Raw genomic sequence first — 20,935 nt, forward strand, 5'->3', positions numbered from 1 at the left:
GCGTCACAAACATCCGCCTCGCCCACCACCACCACCGCCTCTCTGCCAAACCAGTGCTCGTTGCATTTCCGAAAACCACGCACTGGCACACAGGAGCCGCTGTATCTCATCAAACTGACAGGAAAAATATTCAAGTGGCTGTTTTTTATCCGTATCTTTTTTTATAGTAATTCACATACTACACCTAGTGTTGATTTTCCTCACCTCCCATTACCACATGGAGAGCCGCAGAGACCAGCCCGTTGTCTATGACGTCTCGTGCACTTCATGTTATTGCATGGGAGGAGAGACTTTGAGAACGCGGCTTTAAAAGTAAATGTGATACTAACGAAAATTAAAGAAATTCTATCGGTATTTTGAGAATCTTTGTTCTTTCAAAGGTTACAAATCTGATTCGTTGTGTCCCCAAGATATGTAAAATTTTTCTCAAACTGGTGGCGACGCATTTATTTCAAACTACCACTAGAATGATGGAAAAGCGCTCACAGACATGCTATAACTTTTACTACAGCCTGGTGTAAGCAATGACTATCAAGTATGGAAACATTTTAGAATATACAATTACTAGCTTTTGTGCAAATGTCGAGGAAAAAATATCTGATTTGTTCATGTCATACATATATTATGATGACTTTATCATTGTGTTGGTATAATTCCCTCCCCTGTGATGTCCAAAAATAAGTTATGCATGCGTCGTAAAAAAAAAAAAAAAAATCGTGAAATCGTGTAAAGAGTAATATTTTTTCCTTTCATACATATACTCTGGTGTTTTTCTATCCCTCCTTCTTTGTTTGTTTGCTTCTTCCTTTCAAAATCACAATGGTTTGAGGGGATTTGGTTTTCAAAGGTAACTCAGTTGTTATCAGTGTCTTTTACAACTCACTTACGGAGCTAAATAGTGGATTGTGCTTGGAATAAGGAAACGTATATTCCCAAGATGTGGAGGAGGTACGGTTTGTCATACATTTTAACACAAGAAATATAAAAGAAAAGGAAGAATGAAGTTTTAGTGAGTGACATAAGTGTTAACTTGAAGAACTGCACTGTGTTAGAGAGAGAGCAATGTTGAGATGAGAGAGAGAGAGAGAGAGAGAGAGAGAGAGAGAGAGAGAGAGAGAGAGAGAGAGAGAGAGAGAGAGAGAGAGAGAGAGAGAGAGAGAGAGAGAGAGAGAGAGAGAGAGAGAGAGAGAGAGAGAGATAGTGCATTTAAAGAAGAAAAAAAACAAGCGACAAATGCATCTTTCTCTCTTGCCTTCCTCCCTTCTCCCTTCTAACGTCCTTCCTCTCCTCTCCCTCTTGTCTCCTTCACTGACTCCTTTCCAGCTGCCGTCTTTTCTTCCCTCTCTCCGTCTATCAAGAACCACATGAAACAAAGAGAGATAATTGAGGATTTTTTTTTTTTCCGTGGCCTTCATCGATGTATAGTGAAGGGATCAAAAGAGGAAGATGATGAGAGACTAAAAAGCAAATGGGAGATAGATAAAAGGACTGAGAACAAGGACAAGAAAATAGACGAAGAGAAAACGAAAGATACGAAAGAAAGTATAAATAGGATAATGAAAAGGGATTGAAGGGAAAGGAGGAAAATAAGAAATAATAGCAAACCGAACCATGTCTGTTAAAAGGAAAGGTAAGACAAGAAAAGGAGAATGGAAAAAAAAAAAAGTATCGGAGAGAGAGAGAGAGAAAGGAAATAAGAGTTATGGGAGAGGCAGGGAACAATGAAAAGGGAGGAGGAGCGGAGGAGAAAGGTAACATAGAAAAAGGGAGTGTGAGGTGAGGGAATAAAACAAAACAAGGGAGAAGAGGAGCGAGAGAATGAGTAAGAGGGAGGGATAACATAAGGGGATAAGGGAAAGGTAATTGAGAGAAGGAAGTGAGAGGTAAGGGAAAGACAATACAGAGAGGGAAGGAAAGGGATGGGGAGGGAAGAGGAAGAGAGACAAGAGGAACAAGAAGCCGGCCAAAATTAAGCAACGTTTAATTCCCTGTTATGCTTAGTCTAATTATACCGTAACGGAATCCCTCTCATCAAGTCGGCTTACTGCTTTATTACCTCCTCTCGGCCGCTCTTATTAAAATGTAGCGAGGCGGAGGGAGATGGTCGCTTCACGCCGCCCTCGCCCCTGCGCCGTTCCACCACAAGGCCCACGCCCGTCCCGCCTCCCGTCACTCGCTCGCCCTGGTAATGAAGGGGCGCGCATCACGTTTCGCTTTTGTTTGGTAAATGCGCCGGAACCGTCCTAAGCGGATCATCCCGGCCCGTGATTGGCTGTCGCTGTCGCACCGCCGCCGAGGAGCTGGTGGCGGCGATGCTGGTGACGCGGAAGTGTATCAGTCGGCCATTCTTCCCCGGTAGGCGGCGAGGCGAAGAAACAACGGAGTCTTGCCTGCGTGTCAAGGCGGTGACGTGTTGTGGCTTCAGTTTTCCTTATTTTTACTATGCTGCGTATCTTTAACCACTCATATTCAATGTTTCTTAACTGATTTCTTTCGAGGGACGTGGGAAATAAATTCATACAGGAAAAGTGAAGAGGTGGCGAGTTTTCTGTTTGTCTGCCTCAACTTCACTATGCTGCAACTCCTAAGACTTATGTTGCCTGTCTTTCAACACTTTCTGTGAGACCACGAGCCGACCTTCCATATTTCAGAGCAATAAACTAAAATAGCTCAGGTGTTAAAAACTGCAGAACTTCATAATCTACTTCGTTCCTATGTAGCGTCTCCGAAACCGCTCACCTATGTTGTTTCTTAATAGATTACTTTCTTTTGAGGGACAAAAGGAACCACGAGCCGATTTCCCACATCTCAAAACAAGAAATTTAAATAGCCCGGCTTGTTTAAAAAAAACTGCGTCACTTATGGACTTTTTATATAGTCAGTTCCTCTATATACACTATACAGACTTAAGTGAAAGTGGAAGAAACCTATTTGATAATCCAGTCCAAAGTATTAGAAAGAGAAAACAGGAAAAGGAGAATATAATATAAAACGATTGATAACATTCCCGTTTATAGAGAAAAAACAAACATTTAATACACTTTTTCGTAAGGACGACTCTGCTATAGAGTTTGGAGTAAGAGAGAATGAAACCTACTTAGCAATCCGGTGGAAATAATGCAGAAGAGAAGCAAAAAAAAAAAAAAAAAGATAGACACCAAAGTAAAAATAAGATAAAATAGCATTCTTGTTCATAAAGAAAAAAAAAAAAAAAACTCACAAATATATGATTGAAGAAATTAAGGAAGCAGTACAAGGCAAAATCTTCTTAAGACAACTGAAAATAGGAAGACTTATCCAGCCCTCCTCGACTTTCCTGCCAGCATTAAGAGGAGAGGAGAGCAGAGGAGGGGAGGGAGGGAAAGAGGGAACGCTGCTCCAGACACTAAACATACAAAGATGGTCCTTGAGGTGCTACTGTGCCCATTTCCGGTCAGGTGTCACAGTGCTCGCCTAACACCTGACACCTGAGAGAGAGAGAGAGAGAGAGAGAGAGAGAGAGAGAGAGAGAGAGAGAGAGAGAGAGAGAGAGGAGAATATTTTCAGTAAGAGATATACACACACACACACACACACACACACACACACACACACACACACACACACACACACACACACACACACACACACACACACACACACACACACACACACACACACACACACACACACACACACACACACACACACACACACACACACACACACACACACACACACACACACATACACGCCCTGTAGTTCAGTGGTTAGAGCGCTGGCTTCACAAGCCAGAGGACCGGGGTTCGATTCCCCGGCCGGGTGGAGATATTTGGGTGTGTCTCCTTTCGCGTGTAGCCCCTGTTCACCTAGCAGTGAGTAGGTACGGGATGTAAATCGAGGAGTTGTGACCTTGTTGTCCCGGTGTGTGGTGTGTGCCTGGTCTCAGGCCTATCCGAAGATCGGAAATAATGAGCTCTGAGCTTGTTCCGTAGGGTAACGTCTGGCTGTCTCGTCAGAGACTGCAACAGATCAAACAGTGAAACACACACACACACACACACACACACACACACGCACACACACACATACACACACACTGAGTGGCCCCGTCCGTGTTACACTCAATTAACTTCTAACCAAATTTTTGTTCAGGCTTGACGCAAAATTTGATTTGAGTGAGGAGGGCGGGCGGGTCTGATGGAGGGAAGGAAGAAGGGAGGTAAGGCTAGAGAGAGAGAGAGAGAGAGAGAGAGAGAGAGAGAGAGAGAGAGAGAGAGAGAATCGGTTTAATAGATGGAGGGAAAGACAGGGAAGGAAGATGGAAAGAAAGAGTGGGGCGGGAAAGCGGAAGGGAGCGAGCAAATAGGTGATGGAGGGTAAGAGGGAATATGATGAAGGGAGTGAGTTAGCGAGAGTGTGTGAGCGGGCATGTAAATGAATGTATTAATGATTGAATTAACGAGTGAGCGAGCGAGTAAAGTGTATCAAGAAGTGAGAGAGAGAGAGAGAGAGAGAGAGAGAGAGAGAGAGAGAGAGAGAGAGAGATGGACTAATAGATAAACAAATATAGAACAGCAGAAGAATTTATAATGTTGAATGACACTCAAATTGATGGCGAAAGAGAGGAAGAAAAGGAGAAAAGTAAGAAAAAAAGAAAAAAAACAATGTCAATCACTGCAAGGTAGAAAGAAGGAAGAAAGAAAGAGACGATAAAAGAGACATGACGTCAGTACAGCATATACAGACGATGATGTGCCCTTCTCCTCACCTTTATTCCTTTCCTCCTTCCTCCCTCCTGTCGCCCCTTCCTTCCCCTCCTTGCCGGGTTCCCATAAAGCCCTCCAGCGCGGGTCAAACACATGTAAACAAGCCTTTGACACACGCCCGCCTGTTGGGGTGCGGGTGTGGGGTCCTTAATGGCTGCACAATCGGGCGCTGATGGAGGGCGGGGAATGGGCGTGAGAGAGAGAGAGAGAGAGAGAGAGAGAGAGAGAGAGAGAGAGAGAGAGAGAGAGAGAGAGGCTGGCTTCATCTCTGTCATTAAGCGCCTCAATACAGATAATTTCCCGCGTCAGAGAGCATCAGCAGCCCTCCCCTTTCCCCTCCCTCACCTCCCCCCGTCACTACTCCCGACTCGCTGATCCCTGGCTCTTCTCCCTTCATTCTCTCGCTGCCTCCTTCCTTTATCTCCTGCCGTGTCCTCTCTCCGAGCAGCCACTCTCCTATTCTCAACGAGATGCTTCTAGCCGTTCGTACGTGAAAACGCTTAGCAGAAAGTTTTGCTTTTTGTGCTGTGTTAGGCTGCTGTTGCTGCTGCTACTACTACTACTACTACTACTACTATTACCACTGCTACTACTACTTCCACTACTACTACTACTACTACTACTACTACTACTACTACTACTACTACTACTACTACTACTACTACTGCTACTACTTCTACTACTACTGCTAGAGATGGACTGACCAATGTCTAAGAAAAATGGATAGATAAAAAGGTCCACTGAATATGGCAATCCATAAAGAATAGGATCAAAAGGACTGGTATACTATTAATACTACTACTAATACTAATACTAATACTGCTACTACTATTATTACTACTACTACTCCTACTTCTACTCTTACAACTACTACCAATACTAATGCTATTACTAATACTAATACCACACTGCACTTCGACGTTATGACTTTTTTGAACAGTGATATTTATAAAGTAACTCATATTTACAATCCTCACACTAGTGCGTCATAATGGCAAGTTTTAATAAGTCGCTCTTTGTGAGGCGATGAAATATTTCCGGAATGAAGACATCCAGGTTGTGGTGTCTGGAGTTATGATTTAGGAAAGATATTTAAGAATTCCTCGATTTACAGATCTCGCGAGGTCTTATATCCATTTACTTCTTTATTTACTCACTCAGCACATCACAAACGTTCTTATAAAAAGTCAACACGTGTGCCAGTATTTTTTCTTTGTGCTCCTTAGTGTTTCAAAAAAAGATGAACCTGAACTGAAAATGCCAGCACTCAATATGAAAGTGTTACTGTTTCTGCAACCATGAACCCACCAACCATGAATGAGACTCGTTCCCTTTAAAAAGAGATATTTGACTCTTAATTCCCTGTCTCTTTAAACGCTTAGTGTTTTATTAATGGCCGGGCCGTGGTTGCAGAGATACAGAAACTTCAAACTGCGTACATTTATCGAAGCACCTTGTTTTTCTTTGATCCAGAACTTCTAGACCAAATTGTGATTATCAACAATTTCAAGGTCGCATTGAAAAACCTATAGCATCAAGAAAACGCGGGATTAGAACTAATAAGGAACGAAATGAATGAATGAATCAATAGACAGCCCACAAATGAGGCTCAAATAGAAAATGATGAAACGAAAATAAAGGAAAATATACGGTGTTCACTGATAAAAGGAAACGCGAGCCCATAACATACGGAAAAGAAGCATCGACAAAGGACAAAGAAGAGAAAGAAAAGAAAGAGGAAGAAGATGAAAAAAAGAACAAAAACATGAGCAGCAGCAACAACAACAACAACAACAACAACAACAAAGAGGAGGAGAAAGAGAACGGAGAGAAAGAGGACGAAGCATGAAAAGAGGAAGAAGAGGAAGAGGAAGATGAGGATGGTGATGACGATAAGGAGGAGGAGGAGGAGGAGAAGGAGAAGGAAAAGCTGGATAAAGAAGATGAAAAGTAGAAGGAGCGAGACAAGTAAGAAGAGAGGAGAGAAGAGGGAAAATTAATGAGAGATAAATAGACAAACTGAGAAAATGGTTGATAAGAGAGAGAGAGAGAGAGAGAGAGAGAGAGAGAGAGAGAGAGAGAGAGAGAGTTCCCAGAGTAACCTGACACCTACCGCCCTCTCTATTATACAAGGGGCGAAGGGAGGGGAGGAAGAAGAGGGAGGGAGAAGATAGAGAGAGAGAGAAGGCGAACTGGAGAGAGGAAGGAGAGAAAGAGAGAAAAAGAGAGGAGGAGGGGAGGAGATAGGGCACTATTTACTATCATTAGACTATTATCTCCACGTGTGTGAACTATAATATCTCTCTTTAAATCTGGTTCATGTTAATTGGACGGTGGGAGAGATTTCACAGGAACTTCTCATCACTAGGTAGAGAAGTGGTGTGTGTGTGTGTGTGTGTGTGTGTGTGTGTGTGTGTGTGTGTGGTAAGAAAGAGAGAGGTTTTTAAACATGGGTGTATTGACTTTAAACTTACGTGGGTTAGGATCATTCATAAAAATTTTCTGTTTCGCCTGAAAGATGTCACAGATAAAAACACAGATCATCTATTACTTTTAACTCTTCCATACGAATTAATAACACTAGAGGTTATGTATGAATAAAAAGCATATTTTTTTTATATTTCTACTCAGTTTAATGAACAAGTAAAGATGTCTCAGAGTGGTTTGTTATTAAGGATAGATGTACCAAATAGTAGTCAAGGATATAGACTCTTGATAGAATGTTAAAGTCGAATGATATTTTTACTTACTCTTTTATAGAAATGTACCAGAGTGATTCAAAATGTGTGTGTTCTTGGGTTACCTATCGGTTTTAATACACACTTTCTTTAGACTTGTGTAGGATGAAGTTATGAAGTGACTGAGGAGGGAGGAAAAGTGAAACGTAACAGTAGAAGAGATTGAAACAACATGAGAGAAGAAAGTTAAAGATATAAAAGAAAATTAAGGAGGTAAATTATACCAAGTTACAACATAAAAAAAAAAAAAAATGAAAAGCAACACGCATGTAAAACCATCGTTCTCTTCACAAATCATTTGATTAGTATTATTAGTAGTAATTATAGTAGCAGTAGTAGTATCAGCAGTGGCAGCAGCAGTAGTAGTAGTAGTAGTAGTAGTAGTAGTAGTAGTAGTAGTAGTAGTAGTAGTAGTAGTAGTAGTAGTAGTAGTAGTAGTAGTAGTAGCAGAAATAGTAGCAGCAGTAATGATAAAATAAAGACTGAAAGTTATAAGACAGTTCACTAACTCATGTTATACTTTCCACATATCATCATCACTTAGCACTCCAAACAAATCATGAAAAAAAAAAAAAACATTTCCTTCAGCCTTCCTACCTACTCCTCCTTCTCTCCCTCTGCTCTACCACCCCCTCGTCTCACTCCCTAATGAGACATGAGATGCGCTACTCGGCCTCATAATTACCCGGACCAAACGCCTTGTTAATTACCAGAGTAAACACGGAGATGCTAATCGTTACGCTGTCAATTAGGTGGCGAGGCGCGGCCCTCTCCGACCAGGACACCCCAAGGGCCCCTCCCAGGCATTGATTTGGGCTCAGGTTGCCTCCCCAGGGTCTCATCTCTCTCTCTCTCTCTCTCTCTCTCTCTCTCTCTCTCCCCTCTCCCCTCGCACGCTCTCCCCTTACCCTCTTTCTCTCCGTGCCCTCTCCTCGTCACCCTCTCCCTCCCTCTCCACTGTCTCTTTCAATACGTGTTTGGGTCTTAAATAGGTGACGTCGGTGCGTCCTGTTTTTGTTGTCACGTCCTAGTGGGCCCACGTGCGCGCTTGTGTGTGTGTGTGTGTCTGTGTGTGTGTGTGTGTGTGTGTGTGTGTGTGTGTGTCTCTCTCTCTCTCTCTCTCTCTCTCTCTCTCTCTCTCTCTCTCTCTCTCTCTTTCGATAACGTTATTAGAATAATATAAAAAATTACTTAAAACACACTATCTCTCTCTCTCTCTCTCACACACACACACACACACACACACACACACACACACACACACACACACACACACACACACACACACACACACACACACACACACACACACACACACACACACACACACACACACACACACACACACGAGCGCGCGCGCGTTCAGGGACATAATTAAATCATGTTTGTCATTGATTTTTATTTTTGTTAAGACCCATGCAGACTCACAGACAGCCAGTGCTACAAGTAATTCATGGGCGTAACGATTATAATGCCATCGAGATCGTATTTTTGCAACAGCAGCAACGAAGCTAGAGCATAACAAAGGCGACAAAAATAAGTAATGTCCTTAAACGGTTTGCTCTCATCACGGGTATTCTCAAAGGCTGCAGAGACGATTATTCCTGTTCTCATGTGTGTTGTCTCCATTGGTAACGTTGCTGACCTATCAAAACACTCATGAAAACACCACTGAAAGAGTCAAGGACTTTCACTGGAGCCTGTTGAAACGAAAACATCAAATAAGATCCTACAATCCTTAAAAATATGAACATTGAAAAACAGAAAACAAGGAGGAGGAAGAGGTGGAAGACTTAAGTTGAGGGATGGACCAATAGACAGCTCCCACGCTCTCCCATCCTCCTTCCCCTAAACACTCAACCCCCCCTCCCCTCCAGAACAATACTGACGAATAATCCGAGGTTAATTGACGTCTACGTAATTACTGGGGGTTTGAAGAATAAAAAGAGGAAAAGGAGGACGATGACTTGGAGGAGGAAGAGGAAGAGACGGAGGAGGAGGCGGAGGAAAAAGCCGTGGGAGTGGAGATAGCGTCGTCTCCCCTCTCTTGTCAAGTGGTCAACCCCACCCACCATTCTCTCTTAACGCAAAAAGAAAACGAAGCCGCTGCCTTATTATCTTTCCTCTTTTGATAATTTCGTGTGTGTGTGTGCGCGTGTGTTATTAAGTTTAGGACTGTTAATTATTGTGTCATTTGATGTTGAAATATGAGAGAGAGAGAGAGAGAGAGAGAGAGAGAGAGAGAGAGAGAGAGAGAGCTCAATGTCATGTTCCTTCTTCATCTTTACAGCGAGTGTGTAGCAGAGTAGAGGGAGGCGGTGAAGAGGGCAGCAGTGAAGACAGTCCATGGATGAGACTCAACCCCCAGCTATACCCTGTGGTAAGAACACACACTCGCGCACTCACACACACACACACACACACACACACACACACACACACACACACACACACACACACACTAGTTTCTTTAGTGGAAATAACTCATTAGTTTAATGCAATAAAAATATGAACACCAAAAAGTTGAGGTTAATGCAAGTTGACCTTTCCTGACCAGACATCGCGAGACCTGACTTCTGTGAGCTCTTCAATGGTTCGCGCGTCCTTCAGCGAATCCTACGCAGCCGCCGCAGCCGCCGCCGCTGGTGTCCTACCATCTACCGCCGCGGCCGCTGCTGCTGCCGCCGCCGCGTATCTCCACCCCCACCCATACCTTCACAAACCCGAGACCCACTTCCTGTTCCCTGGCGCAGGTGAGATGTGGGCATGAATGTGAGACGAGGGGAAGGGCAGGTGAAGGAAGAGGGTGGAAAGGAAAGTTAAAACCTTTTATTCCCCTGCGTTATCCCGTGCTTCTTCTCCTTCTGCAGGACTGAGTTTCGGCGGTCTGTTTGGTGGCGGCGAGGGGGCACTAAAGGCTTGCCGCCGGAGGAAGGCTCGCACAGTTTTCAGCGATCACCAGCTGGGCGGCCTGGAGAAGCGGTTCGCGGCGCAGCGGTACCTATCCACACCGGAACGAGTCGAGTTAGCAACCTCTCTCAACCTGTCAGAGACTCAGGTGAGCTGTTCCCCACTCCCTGTTATTCGTTATCTTTCATTTATTATTTTCATCTATTTGTCCATTATTATCATATTTTTATAACTTGTGACGTTTTCTTTCATTAACCTGTGACTCACAATCTGTTTGCGTTCAGTGACTTCAAGCGGCGCGTCATCCCTCCCTTCACAGCGCTCCATTTACCTGCATCACACACCATCAAAGTTCGGGTTGTTGGATACGTTGCGAGTTATTTTCAGGTTCTCGGCGATGAGAAAAATAGGCAGATAATGATGATGTTTAGTGACGGCCTTTTGCATCACAACCACACGAAGTGATGTAATGATAATAATGATAATGTCGATGATAATGATGATGATTGTAATAATAATGATAATAATAACAATAATAATAATAATAATGATAATAATAATAATAATAATAATAATAATAATAATAATAATAATAATAATAATAATGATAATAATAATAACAATAATAATAATAGTGATAATAATGATAACAATGATAATAATGATAATAATAATAATAATAATAATAATAATAATAATAATAATAATAATAATAATAATAATAATAATAATAATAATAATAATAATAATAATAATAATAATAATAATAATAATAATAATAATAATAATAATAATAATAATAATAATAATAATAATAATAATAATAATAATAATAATAATAATAATAATAATAATAATAATAATAATAATAATAATAATAATAATAATAATAATAATAATAATAATAATAATAATAATAATAATAATAATAATAATAATAATAATAATAATAATAATAAAAAAGCAATTATGATAATAAAAGTAGTAACAGTATTAGTAATATATAAAATGATAATATTGATATTGATAATAGTAATGATAGTAATAATGATAAAAATAATGATAATAATAATAATAATAATAATAATAATAATAATAATAATAATAATAATAATAATAATAATGATAATAATAATAATTGCAATAATAATAATGTGTTTGGTTATCAGTCTCCTGTGCTTTGCTGCCTCTCCTCATCTTCCTCCTTCTCTAAGTGATCCATCCTCATCCTTTTCTCTCATCGTAAACTATTCCTCACCCCGTCACTATCAATCCCTTCTCACTACCTCTCTCCCCTTCTTGCTTCCCCATCTAATTCCGGCTTCCTGCCGGCGCTCCCCTCTATGATAGGGTGGTGTTGATCTCGTTTGAGGGGACAGGTAGTAGTGGTGGTAGTGGCGGTGGTGGTGGTTTGAGGGGAACAGACAGGTGGGGGTCAGATGATCACCCACACAGCGCCGCAACCCAACCAATCCATAACCTTTCAATCGCGCCACTCCTGTCCATAGTAGTGGTTGTCTGTCCATCATTGCGTCCCTGGTGTGAGGTGTTATTAGTGTGATGGTTCCTTAATTGAAGATGAAGGTTATAGTTTTATTTTATGTTATGGGCTACCCTGCCCCGCATTTTCTCCTTTGTCTCCATCTCTTCTTTTTCTCCTCTTGTTGTTGTTGTTGTTGTTGTTGTTGTTGTTGTTGTTGTTGTTCTTCTTCCTGTTCTTGTTTTTGTTCTTGTTCTTTTTTTCTTGTTTAAATGATTTTTTTATAATTTTCCTTTGTTTTTAGCATCATAATTCTTTTTTTTTTTTACTATTTTCGTTGCGTCCTTTTCATTTCACTGTTTATTTTTTTTCCGAAGTCATATCTATCGTTTACTTCCTCATTTTTCTTTATTTGTTTGCACTATTCTTATTTCATTTACGTTTTTGTTCCATTTGCTTTCTAGTATTTTCATTGTTCTATGTCTCCTCTTCTTCTCTTTTCCCTTTCCTTTCACGCACTTATATCTATCGTTTTTTTAATCAAATTCCTTTATATTTACCATTATGTCTACGTTTCGTTTTATTTACTATATTCTATTTTCATTAGCCTTCTGCCTCCTATTCCCCTTTTCCTTTCTTTTCCGCAATTACATCTTCCGTTTTTTTATTTTTCTCTATCATTAACATTACATTTAAGTTTCGTTCCATTTCCTCTGTGCCGTTTTCACTGTTATCTACTTGACTGTATCTCTGCCTGCCTGTTCGTTTACCTCCCATCATCTTCCTTCTCCTCTATCATCCATCCTCATCCTTCTCTCTCATCGTACATCTCTTGCTCGTATCCTCCCTCGTTCGCCTCGATCTCACTGGCATCCTTCCGTCTCTTCTACTTCTAGGTCAAGACTTGGTTCCAGAATCGGCGTATGAAGCACAAGAAGCAGCTCAGAAAACACACGGATGACAAAACCTCCACCACCACCAGCGCCGCCGCCTCCTCTAGCACCTCCACTGGCAACTCCACCAACTCCTCCTCCTCCTCTTCCTCCTCCTCTTCCACGTCCAGTAGTCTAGGTGGCGGCGCAGGGGACAGGGACGGAAGAGCGAGTCACCTGGTGGGAGGGTCGAGTCACATGGATCACCAAGGCCCCTGCTCCCCTCTTGATGCAGGTGTGTATTGGTGAACATGTTGTTGTTCTTGATGTTCCTCGTGTATATTTGTTCAAGTTTCTTTATCTCTTCTTTTTATTCTTTTTGTTGTTCTTTCTCTCTGTAGACTGTTTTTATATTCATTCTTTTTATTCTTTTTACTCTTTCTTTGCTGCTTCTGTTTTGTTCATATTTTTTATTTCATGTTACATTCTTTTTGTTCTCTGGTGACGTCTGATCCTCACACTGCCTTGCTTCCTCTCATTCATCGCAGGTTCATTACTCTATTACTCCGTTTTCACTCCGTTGTTTTTTTTATATTGAGTTTAACATTCTTGTATCACCACACACACACACACACACACACACACACACACACACACACACACACACACGTCCTACTTTCTCGCTCTCTCCACACAGCCGCCTCTCCAGCCACAACACTCCCACGGGACAGTGACCTTTCCCACTCGGAGTACGAGGACGAAATCGACATTGTGGGCGTCTCTGCTGACCTACGTCACGCCCATGGTTCCCGCTCCCACCCGCAGCCCGCCCACTAGGTCCGCTTAGCTGTCTGCCTCCTCTAGTCTACTTTCCCTCTGTTCCCGCCCGCAAGATGACAGCGAGGGGGTCGGGGTGGACCATCTCTCACCCACCAGTGACGTGAAGTACTCCCTCTCCCGATCCTGCAGCATGCATGTTAAGGAACTCATGTCGTGTTAAGGAATTTTTACCTACTTGAGATACACCGAAAAGATATTCAAAACGTCTAATGGATCTCTCTCTCTCTCTCTCTCTCTCTCTCTCTCTCTCTGCCAAAGTCATTCTAGTCACTTTCATAGCTTCTATTGCACTTGTTTTGTTTTGTATTTAAGTGGAAACTTTAAAGATACTACACTAGTCAGTCAATTTCTCTCCCGTCTTTCCGACCCGGACGGCGATGTGAGAGGTGGATTATGTTAACGTCAAAGTTACCAATGAAAATACTCTAGTCTTGTAATCTAGTCGAAGTTAAGTTTCATTTTTATTTTATTTTGTTAATAGGTGAGCGAATGAATTTTATACTGTACTAGTCGATGCTCGGACATCAGGGAAGTGTTTGATTCTTTAAATATTCCTTCTGTGCTTACGTTCATACACACACCGTCAGGACAGTCTAATTGCCGAGAGTCCCCCAAGAGCGGCGCATTAAAGCATGAGTTGTGTGCCCGCCCAGAGTCAGTCTCAGGGGATCTTAACACGCCCGGGACCTCAACACGCAGGGACGAGTCAGTGTACAAAGCGTGTCAGTCGTTTATAATCCACGTTCGTTGGCCTGTAACCCTCCACTCCTTCCCAATGCTTTAGGACCCTGCCTAGCTCAGCCCGCCTCATCGTGAACATTGAATGCCCCGCACCTCACCCTTCACCTTTACGATGTGACAGATTTGTTTGTGTCCAGTGCAACGGGTTGTACCTCTCTCTCTCTCTCTCTCTCTCTCTCTCTCTCAACAAAGCGTGCGACTTGAATTTCTATACGTACTACTTGCAAAACTTTCTCACAAGCCTTGCATTCATGAGTCCATTATCTGCCTCCGTCGCCTCAATTGAAATGTTTACTCGTGGCACAGAGGAACCTTTTCTTTATTTTTACCACCATAAAAACCTAAAGTTAGTGGTCACTAAAAACAGTATGGAAAATGGAAAATATTCCATTAGGTGCCGCAATAGCTTAGGTCATATGGCACCGCTAAGGTTAACGGGAGAACGCTACATCTCCCACCGGGCAACTAGGTTTGGCAAGGATTCGAACTCGGGCCGGATAGACCGGACCCCCGAACATGAGAGGCCTTAACCTGCCACCCAGCCCCCCAAGGCAGTATGGCGTTTTCCACTACGAGTAATCCTAGAACTAGAATAAAGCTACTCTCATCTAAATGATTTTAATTACTCGAGGACTCCTTGACTTTTTGTTTTTCATGGCAATGGTTTTTAAAATTGTACGTAATTCAAACATGCAGTAGAAGAAGCCTTAATAGTGAAGCAGTTAATACCGCGTCAATATCTGCAGAAAATCTTCGTCGTTCGAAATAAAAAAAAAGATAAGTAAATAAATAACAACAGAAATAAGTGAATTGATAAAACTCAGTTCTGACATGTGTAATAACTAACAGAGAAAAAGTCACTTTATTCCTTCCTATCGGAGTCAGAAATAATTGCCAGTACTTACGGGAAACAAGAATTAAGGAGGTAAAATTTCAGGTACGCATCGAGTAACGCTCAAAACTGGGAGATGATTTAAAAAGGATTACAGCGTCATGCTTAAGAGCTGTAATTAAACAAAGGATCTTAGCGAAGTCAGAATAAAAGGGGGTTTGTTAGGCAAGCAAACCTAGGTAATCAAGCACAGGATTAAAGCCATACTGAAAAATACATCTTAATATGAGTTTGCTGGAGTTTGATACAAAAGCTCTTATTCTGAAACGCTTTGTTCCCTCATCAGGAGTATTGTCAAAGGCCACAGAGACGATAGAAGTCGAGGTCTCATGAATGTTAATAGATGTTGGTATAGAATTAATCTTACACTTTAATTCGAACCATGAAAACAATCGTGAAAACTGGAACAATTTGCACTATAATCTGGCAAAATTAGTCAAGGTAAAACGCCAGAGAAACGGTATCAACCAGATGCTCGAGGACGCTAATCAATACAGGCACACAATCCATCGTAATCAATCAAGAGAACCATGAAAACACACTTCAAAACCAGAACAACTTGTGGTATTGCTTCGTAATTTTAGTCAAGGCGAGGCCATGCCATAGGTGAGAACACGCACCTACATGTCTTACAGTGATGCCGGAACAAGAGATGGTTAACGCAAGAAAATCCCAGCTGTTGATATCACGTCACTTTACCAACCATCCATCACCAAGCCCCTAACACTAAATGAACCAGTCACCCCGTCCGTAACACCGCACATCTACATTTTCAGTTCACGCAAGCAGCCATTAATTAAATTAAACGAACCGCTCACACCCGCCACTTCCGCCACGCCCACCACACCCACCACGACCTCAGTGCCACCCATCTTCATCTTCGAGACAGCGATAGTGTAGCTGCATAATGTTTGATAGAGTCAGTAAGTTTAATTCACAAATGTCATCCCCCCATCTCTCTCTCTCTCTCTCTCTCTCTCTCTCTCTCTCTCTCTCTCTCTCTTACCATATTCACTAAGCATAACCATGTGATAGAATAAGAATAGAAGTTGACAAACATACCATAATGTTTTCACTATAAAAAAAGAAAAGGAAAAAAGTGCATAAATATACTATAATCGTTCTTCCTTTAGGAAATAAAACCAAATTCAGCGAGTCCTTCTATATCTTCCTTTCCCTTATCACCACCATCGTCATCACCGCCATTGCCATTGTCACTGTAGGCTCAACCACCACCACCGCCACTACCATCACCACCACCACCAATTCCGCCACCGCCGTCGCCGCTGCCGCCATTTGCTTAACATTTTTCTCTCTTCTTCCCAGTGTGAGTGTAAATAATACTGTAAATATTTCGTGTTATCTTCTTTTCCGATAACAATAAAGAATAAAATGATGTTGCTGACGCCGCTTTTGTGTCTCTACCTCGTGTGTATGTGTATGTGTGTGTGTGTGTGTGTGTGTGTGTGTGTGTGTGTGTGTGTGTGTGTGTGTGTGTGTGTGTGTGTGTGTGTGTGTGTGTGTGTGTGTGTGTGTGTGTGTGTGTGTGTGTGTGTGTGTGTGTGTGTGTGTGTGTGTGTGTGAGAGAGAGAGAGAGAGAGAGAGAGAGAGAGAGAGAGAGAGAGAGAGAGAGAGAGAGAGAGAGAGAGAGAGAGAGAGAGAGAGAGAGATGACCATATGAATGTTCTGGTGTGGTTTCTCTCATCAAGAATAAAATAATAAAAATCAATCAGCACACTGGAGAAAAAAAATATTGTTTACCATGAATATCCTATTAAGAGGCTCTCACTTATTTGGCGACCGTTCTGTACATGAAATTGGTATTATATATGTTCCATTTACGAAGATTACGCTAGTTATTGAATACTGAGTGTTTGAGGAGATACAGAGTAACAGCAAGTAATTATTCTCAAGACACCTAGGATGTTATGTGAGCAAGGTTTTTAATACTTGAGTTTGTAAGAATCATAATTAATGTTAATAAAGTAGAAAAAATGAGCATTGATCGCTAATGCAGCAGCCTGATCGCATACATCTATAGTACATCATAAACTCGTGAAATATTTGATTACGACAGTTATGAATAAATTAAAAACTGCACTGTTGGCATCATTGCTATTTTCGAAAATGGTCAATTGCTCTATGCAGAGAACAAAAGCGAGGTTGATCTATTACATAATGTTGAATCCTATAATAAATAACCTTCCTTGAATAAGTAATTTTTCTTATTTTGAAGAAGTAAAAACAAATAGTTAATGTTACGGCCCGCCCGTAACATGCATTACTACCATCACCTCCTCCGCTTGTTACCTCGTTCGCCACCTCTCCGCCTCCCCTTCCACGTCACCGTCTCGTGAACCTTCCACGTCACCGTTTCATGAAGCCCCGCTACTGTCCCGAAGTTGGATTCACGCGGCCCCTTTCGACTCAACCGAAAGTGTTGAGCCAGCTCTTGGTTTTCTGGATTGGCAGTTGAGATCCAAGCCTCAACCAGTGAACACAACGCCTCTTGGTTCTGCCGTGGGATCAACCATCACCCAGCATTTCACCACTGCGACACCGCATAAGTATCACTTCCCTCGTCCGTGTTTTCCACATTGCCTCTATATAGGATTAGGATTATTGTTAGGTATTAAGTTGGGTTCTTTATTGTTGTATTTATTACTGTGTTATATGTATATGTGTATGTCATTTTCCTGTGTTTCATGTTATATATCTGTGTTTCATGTTTCTTGTTATATATGTGTCAATTTCATTATGGGTTATTAAAGTAGCTTTTAAAGTGACCCCTTTGCATTTCCTCACCAGTTGAACCTGCAGTGTTTTTTTTATTGTTATTGTTCACCGGCTCTCCGATGCCAATCTTACCAGTTTAACCGGTGAACGTAACAATTGGCGACCGTGACAGGACCATTATAACCCATGTTCAGTGTTCCATTTTTCCAGTGACTTTTTTCTGTGATTGCTTGTGTTTCTGTGGTGTTGTGACTCTGATGTGTTTTTTTCTGTGACTTACTCTGCGTGTGGTTTAAATTTACCTTTGTGCGATCAAGTGGCTCCTTTTGGGTTAAACGTGCTTCGTGACTTTCATTGGTATCGCATAGCAGTGGTAGAGCAGGAAACCAGGTAGAAAGGCGTGTTCACCGATAGCACTTATCTCTATTTTTGCACATAGGCAGGTGTGTAATAAGTGTTATCCAAGTGTTGGGATCATCATATGTTCATGCGAACCCTCAATGCCCTCACTTCGCGGATCATTTTTCTCGCTAGTTAGAATCGGCCATTTTAACTAGTCTCTCAGACTAATCCGCCTCCTTATCAATAACAAGTCTCAGTACAATTCGCTCCTCACTCTCAAGTCTCGTAACTAGAGTAATCCGGATCCCTCTTAATGCCGTAACTCTCTAGTTTACCCCTCATTAGTGATTGTACTCATAAGTGTTTACTTAAGTATAATCTAGGTAATTTCCAAGGTTGCCTTTATTATCACTCTGCCAAGTTCCTCACTTAAGTAATTCGCTTATCATTTTTTTGTTGTGGTTTAACATCTATTTAATATGGCTTCCGCTCAGTTTAACGTTGAAGATTTTTGTGCCGACCCTTCTCTGGAACAACTTAAATATGCTAATATAAAGAAGGACCAATGGAAAGCCATCGCTAAACATTTTGATGTTCCCATCACGTCTCAGATGACTAAAGAGGTCATTAAGAATGTAGTTGTTGAACATCTAGTGCAAGAAGGTCAGTTGCTAGGAAATGCCATAGAAGAGTTAACTCCCATGTCAGCCTCTACGAGGACTATAATACACAGTCCCCAGGAAGAACAGGATAAGAGTAGGATAAGTCAATGGGAAATTGAGAAGCTTAAACTAGAATACCGGATGCATGAAAACAAATGCAACTACAGGGAAAACAAATGCAACTACAGGCAGAAAAAGAAGATAAAGATAAAGAGAGAGAATTTCAGTTACAACTTAGAAGGCAGGAGAAAGAGTTAGAAATTCAGGAGTTAGCCCTACGAAATGACGCTAAGTTTAGAGGGAAGAAATAGATATAAAGAAACAGTTAGCAAGCTTTAATCCTGCTACAGCTGCTCCGCTAGTTCCCCCTTTTGATGAATCTGATGTTGACGGGTCATTTCGCGCTTTTGAGAGCATTGCTCATAGGAATAAATGGCCCAAGGATCAGTGGGTGTCTCTCCTTGTCCCTAAGCTAGTAGGAAAAGCTTATAGGGTATACAACGGCCTTAGTGATGAGGTAGAATATGAAGAGATCAAAGGTAACATTCTAGACGCCTACTCTATCACTTCTGATGGATACAGACAACAGTTTCGAAAGTATGTGAAACCAGAGTCTCACACCTATGTTGAATTCGCTAGTGAGAAACTAAGACAATTTAAGAAATGGTTAGCCGCCCTTAACATTACCACCTTTTCGGAGTTGCTCAATCTAATGGTCCTGGAAGAATGGAAGAACAAGTTACCATTTAATATTCTGAGGCATGTGGAAGAACGGGAGAGAGTGATCTTATGTCTGCCGCTAAAGTGGCTGATGCGTTTGCTTTGTTGATGGGATCCCTGGGTAGTAGAGGTCGTGGTTCACTGTCTAATGTTAGGTCCTCCTTTGGGGAAGGTTTTGGGGCGCGGGTGGTAAGCCAACCGGATTCTCGCCAAATGCATATAATTCCCCCTGGTGTACATACTGTAAGAAGCCAGGTCACACGATCCAGAAATGTAGACACCCAAATTGCAAGGGTTCTCAACGTCAATTTTCTTTTGTGTCCCCTAGACCTAACACATTTGAGAACAAGAAACCAGTGGCCCTAGCTAACCCTGTCAACTCTCCTCTAGAACTTTATGACTCGTACATGTATCAAGGTAAAGTGTCCCTGACTGATGGTAAAGACAAGGCAATAAATATCAAGGTTCTGCGTGATACAGGTGCTGCCCAATCCATCTTAAGGGAAGATGTCATCCCTAACATCAAACAGGCTTTCACTGGGAGAAGGTGATCCTTACAGGTCTCGAATCACAGCTCTCCTATCCTTGGCTAATATTAGCTTACAGTGCCCGTTCATTTCAGGAGAGGTTGAGGTAGCCATTAAACCTGGTGAACTGCCAGTACCGGGGTACATCTTGTACTGGGTAATGATCTTGCGGGTAACTTGGCTGTTCCAAACTTAATTGTTCTTGATTCTCCCTTAACAGAAAGTCCCACTAAGACCCTGGACGAAACATCCCTCACTTCTTCCCAGTGTGTGCAGTCACCAGGTCTCAGTCCAAGTCCCCTGCCCTTTCATCACCTCCTCCACCAATGATTGCCTCTACTGACAACTTGTATAATGACATCATTTCAAAGGAGAATTTGATTAATGCTCAGGAACAGGATCTCACTTTGGCTAAGATCAGACATGTGGCCAGTGAGACAAAGGATATGTCTAAATTGCCTTGTTTTTATTATCAGGAAGGAGTCCTGATGCGTGCCTACAGACCTCCTGAACTGAAACAACTAGACACCTGGTCAGAAACACATCAAGTTGTCATCCCTTGTCTGTAAGACCAGCCATTATAGAACTAGCTCATGATGGATTGTCAGGTCATCTAGGCATCCAAAAACCTACAAGAAGGCTCTTCAACATTTTTTTGGCCAGGAATGAAAAAGGATGTGTCACACTATGTAAAAACATGTCACATATGTCAAGTTGTGGGTAAGCC

At 41.8% G+C, this 20,935-nt stretch overlaps 1 protein-coding gene across 1 annotated transcript in view; it reads left to right on the forward strand.

Moving 5' to 3' along the window:
• Positions 1–16,626, forward strand: part of LOC123514826 (brain-specific homeobox protein homolog) — a 27,782-nt gene extending 11,156 nt beyond the window's left edge. Inside the window, exons 2-6 of the mRNA XM_045273048.1 lie at positions 9,777–9,866; positions 10,044–10,239; positions 10,357–10,544; positions 12,773–13,043; positions 13,446–16,626. Coding sequence (XP_045128983.1) covers positions 9,777–9,866; positions 10,044–10,239; positions 10,357–10,544; positions 12,773–13,043; positions 13,446–13,585 — 885 coding nt within the window. The 3' untranslated portion in view covers positions 13,586–16,626. The remainder of the gene's footprint in view (positions 1–9,776; positions 9,867–10,043; positions 10,240–10,356; positions 10,545–12,772; positions 13,044–13,445) is intronic.
• Positions 16,627–20,935: the final 4,309 nt, after the last annotated feature.

This window comes from Portunus trituberculatus, chromosome 38 (assembly GCF_017591435.1).
Source record: "Portunus trituberculatus isolate SZX2019 chromosome 38, ASM1759143v1, whole genome shotgun sequence".
Classification (NCBI taxonomy): domain Eukaryota; kingdom Metazoa; phylum Arthropoda; class Malacostraca; order Decapoda; family Portunidae; genus Portunus; species Portunus trituberculatus.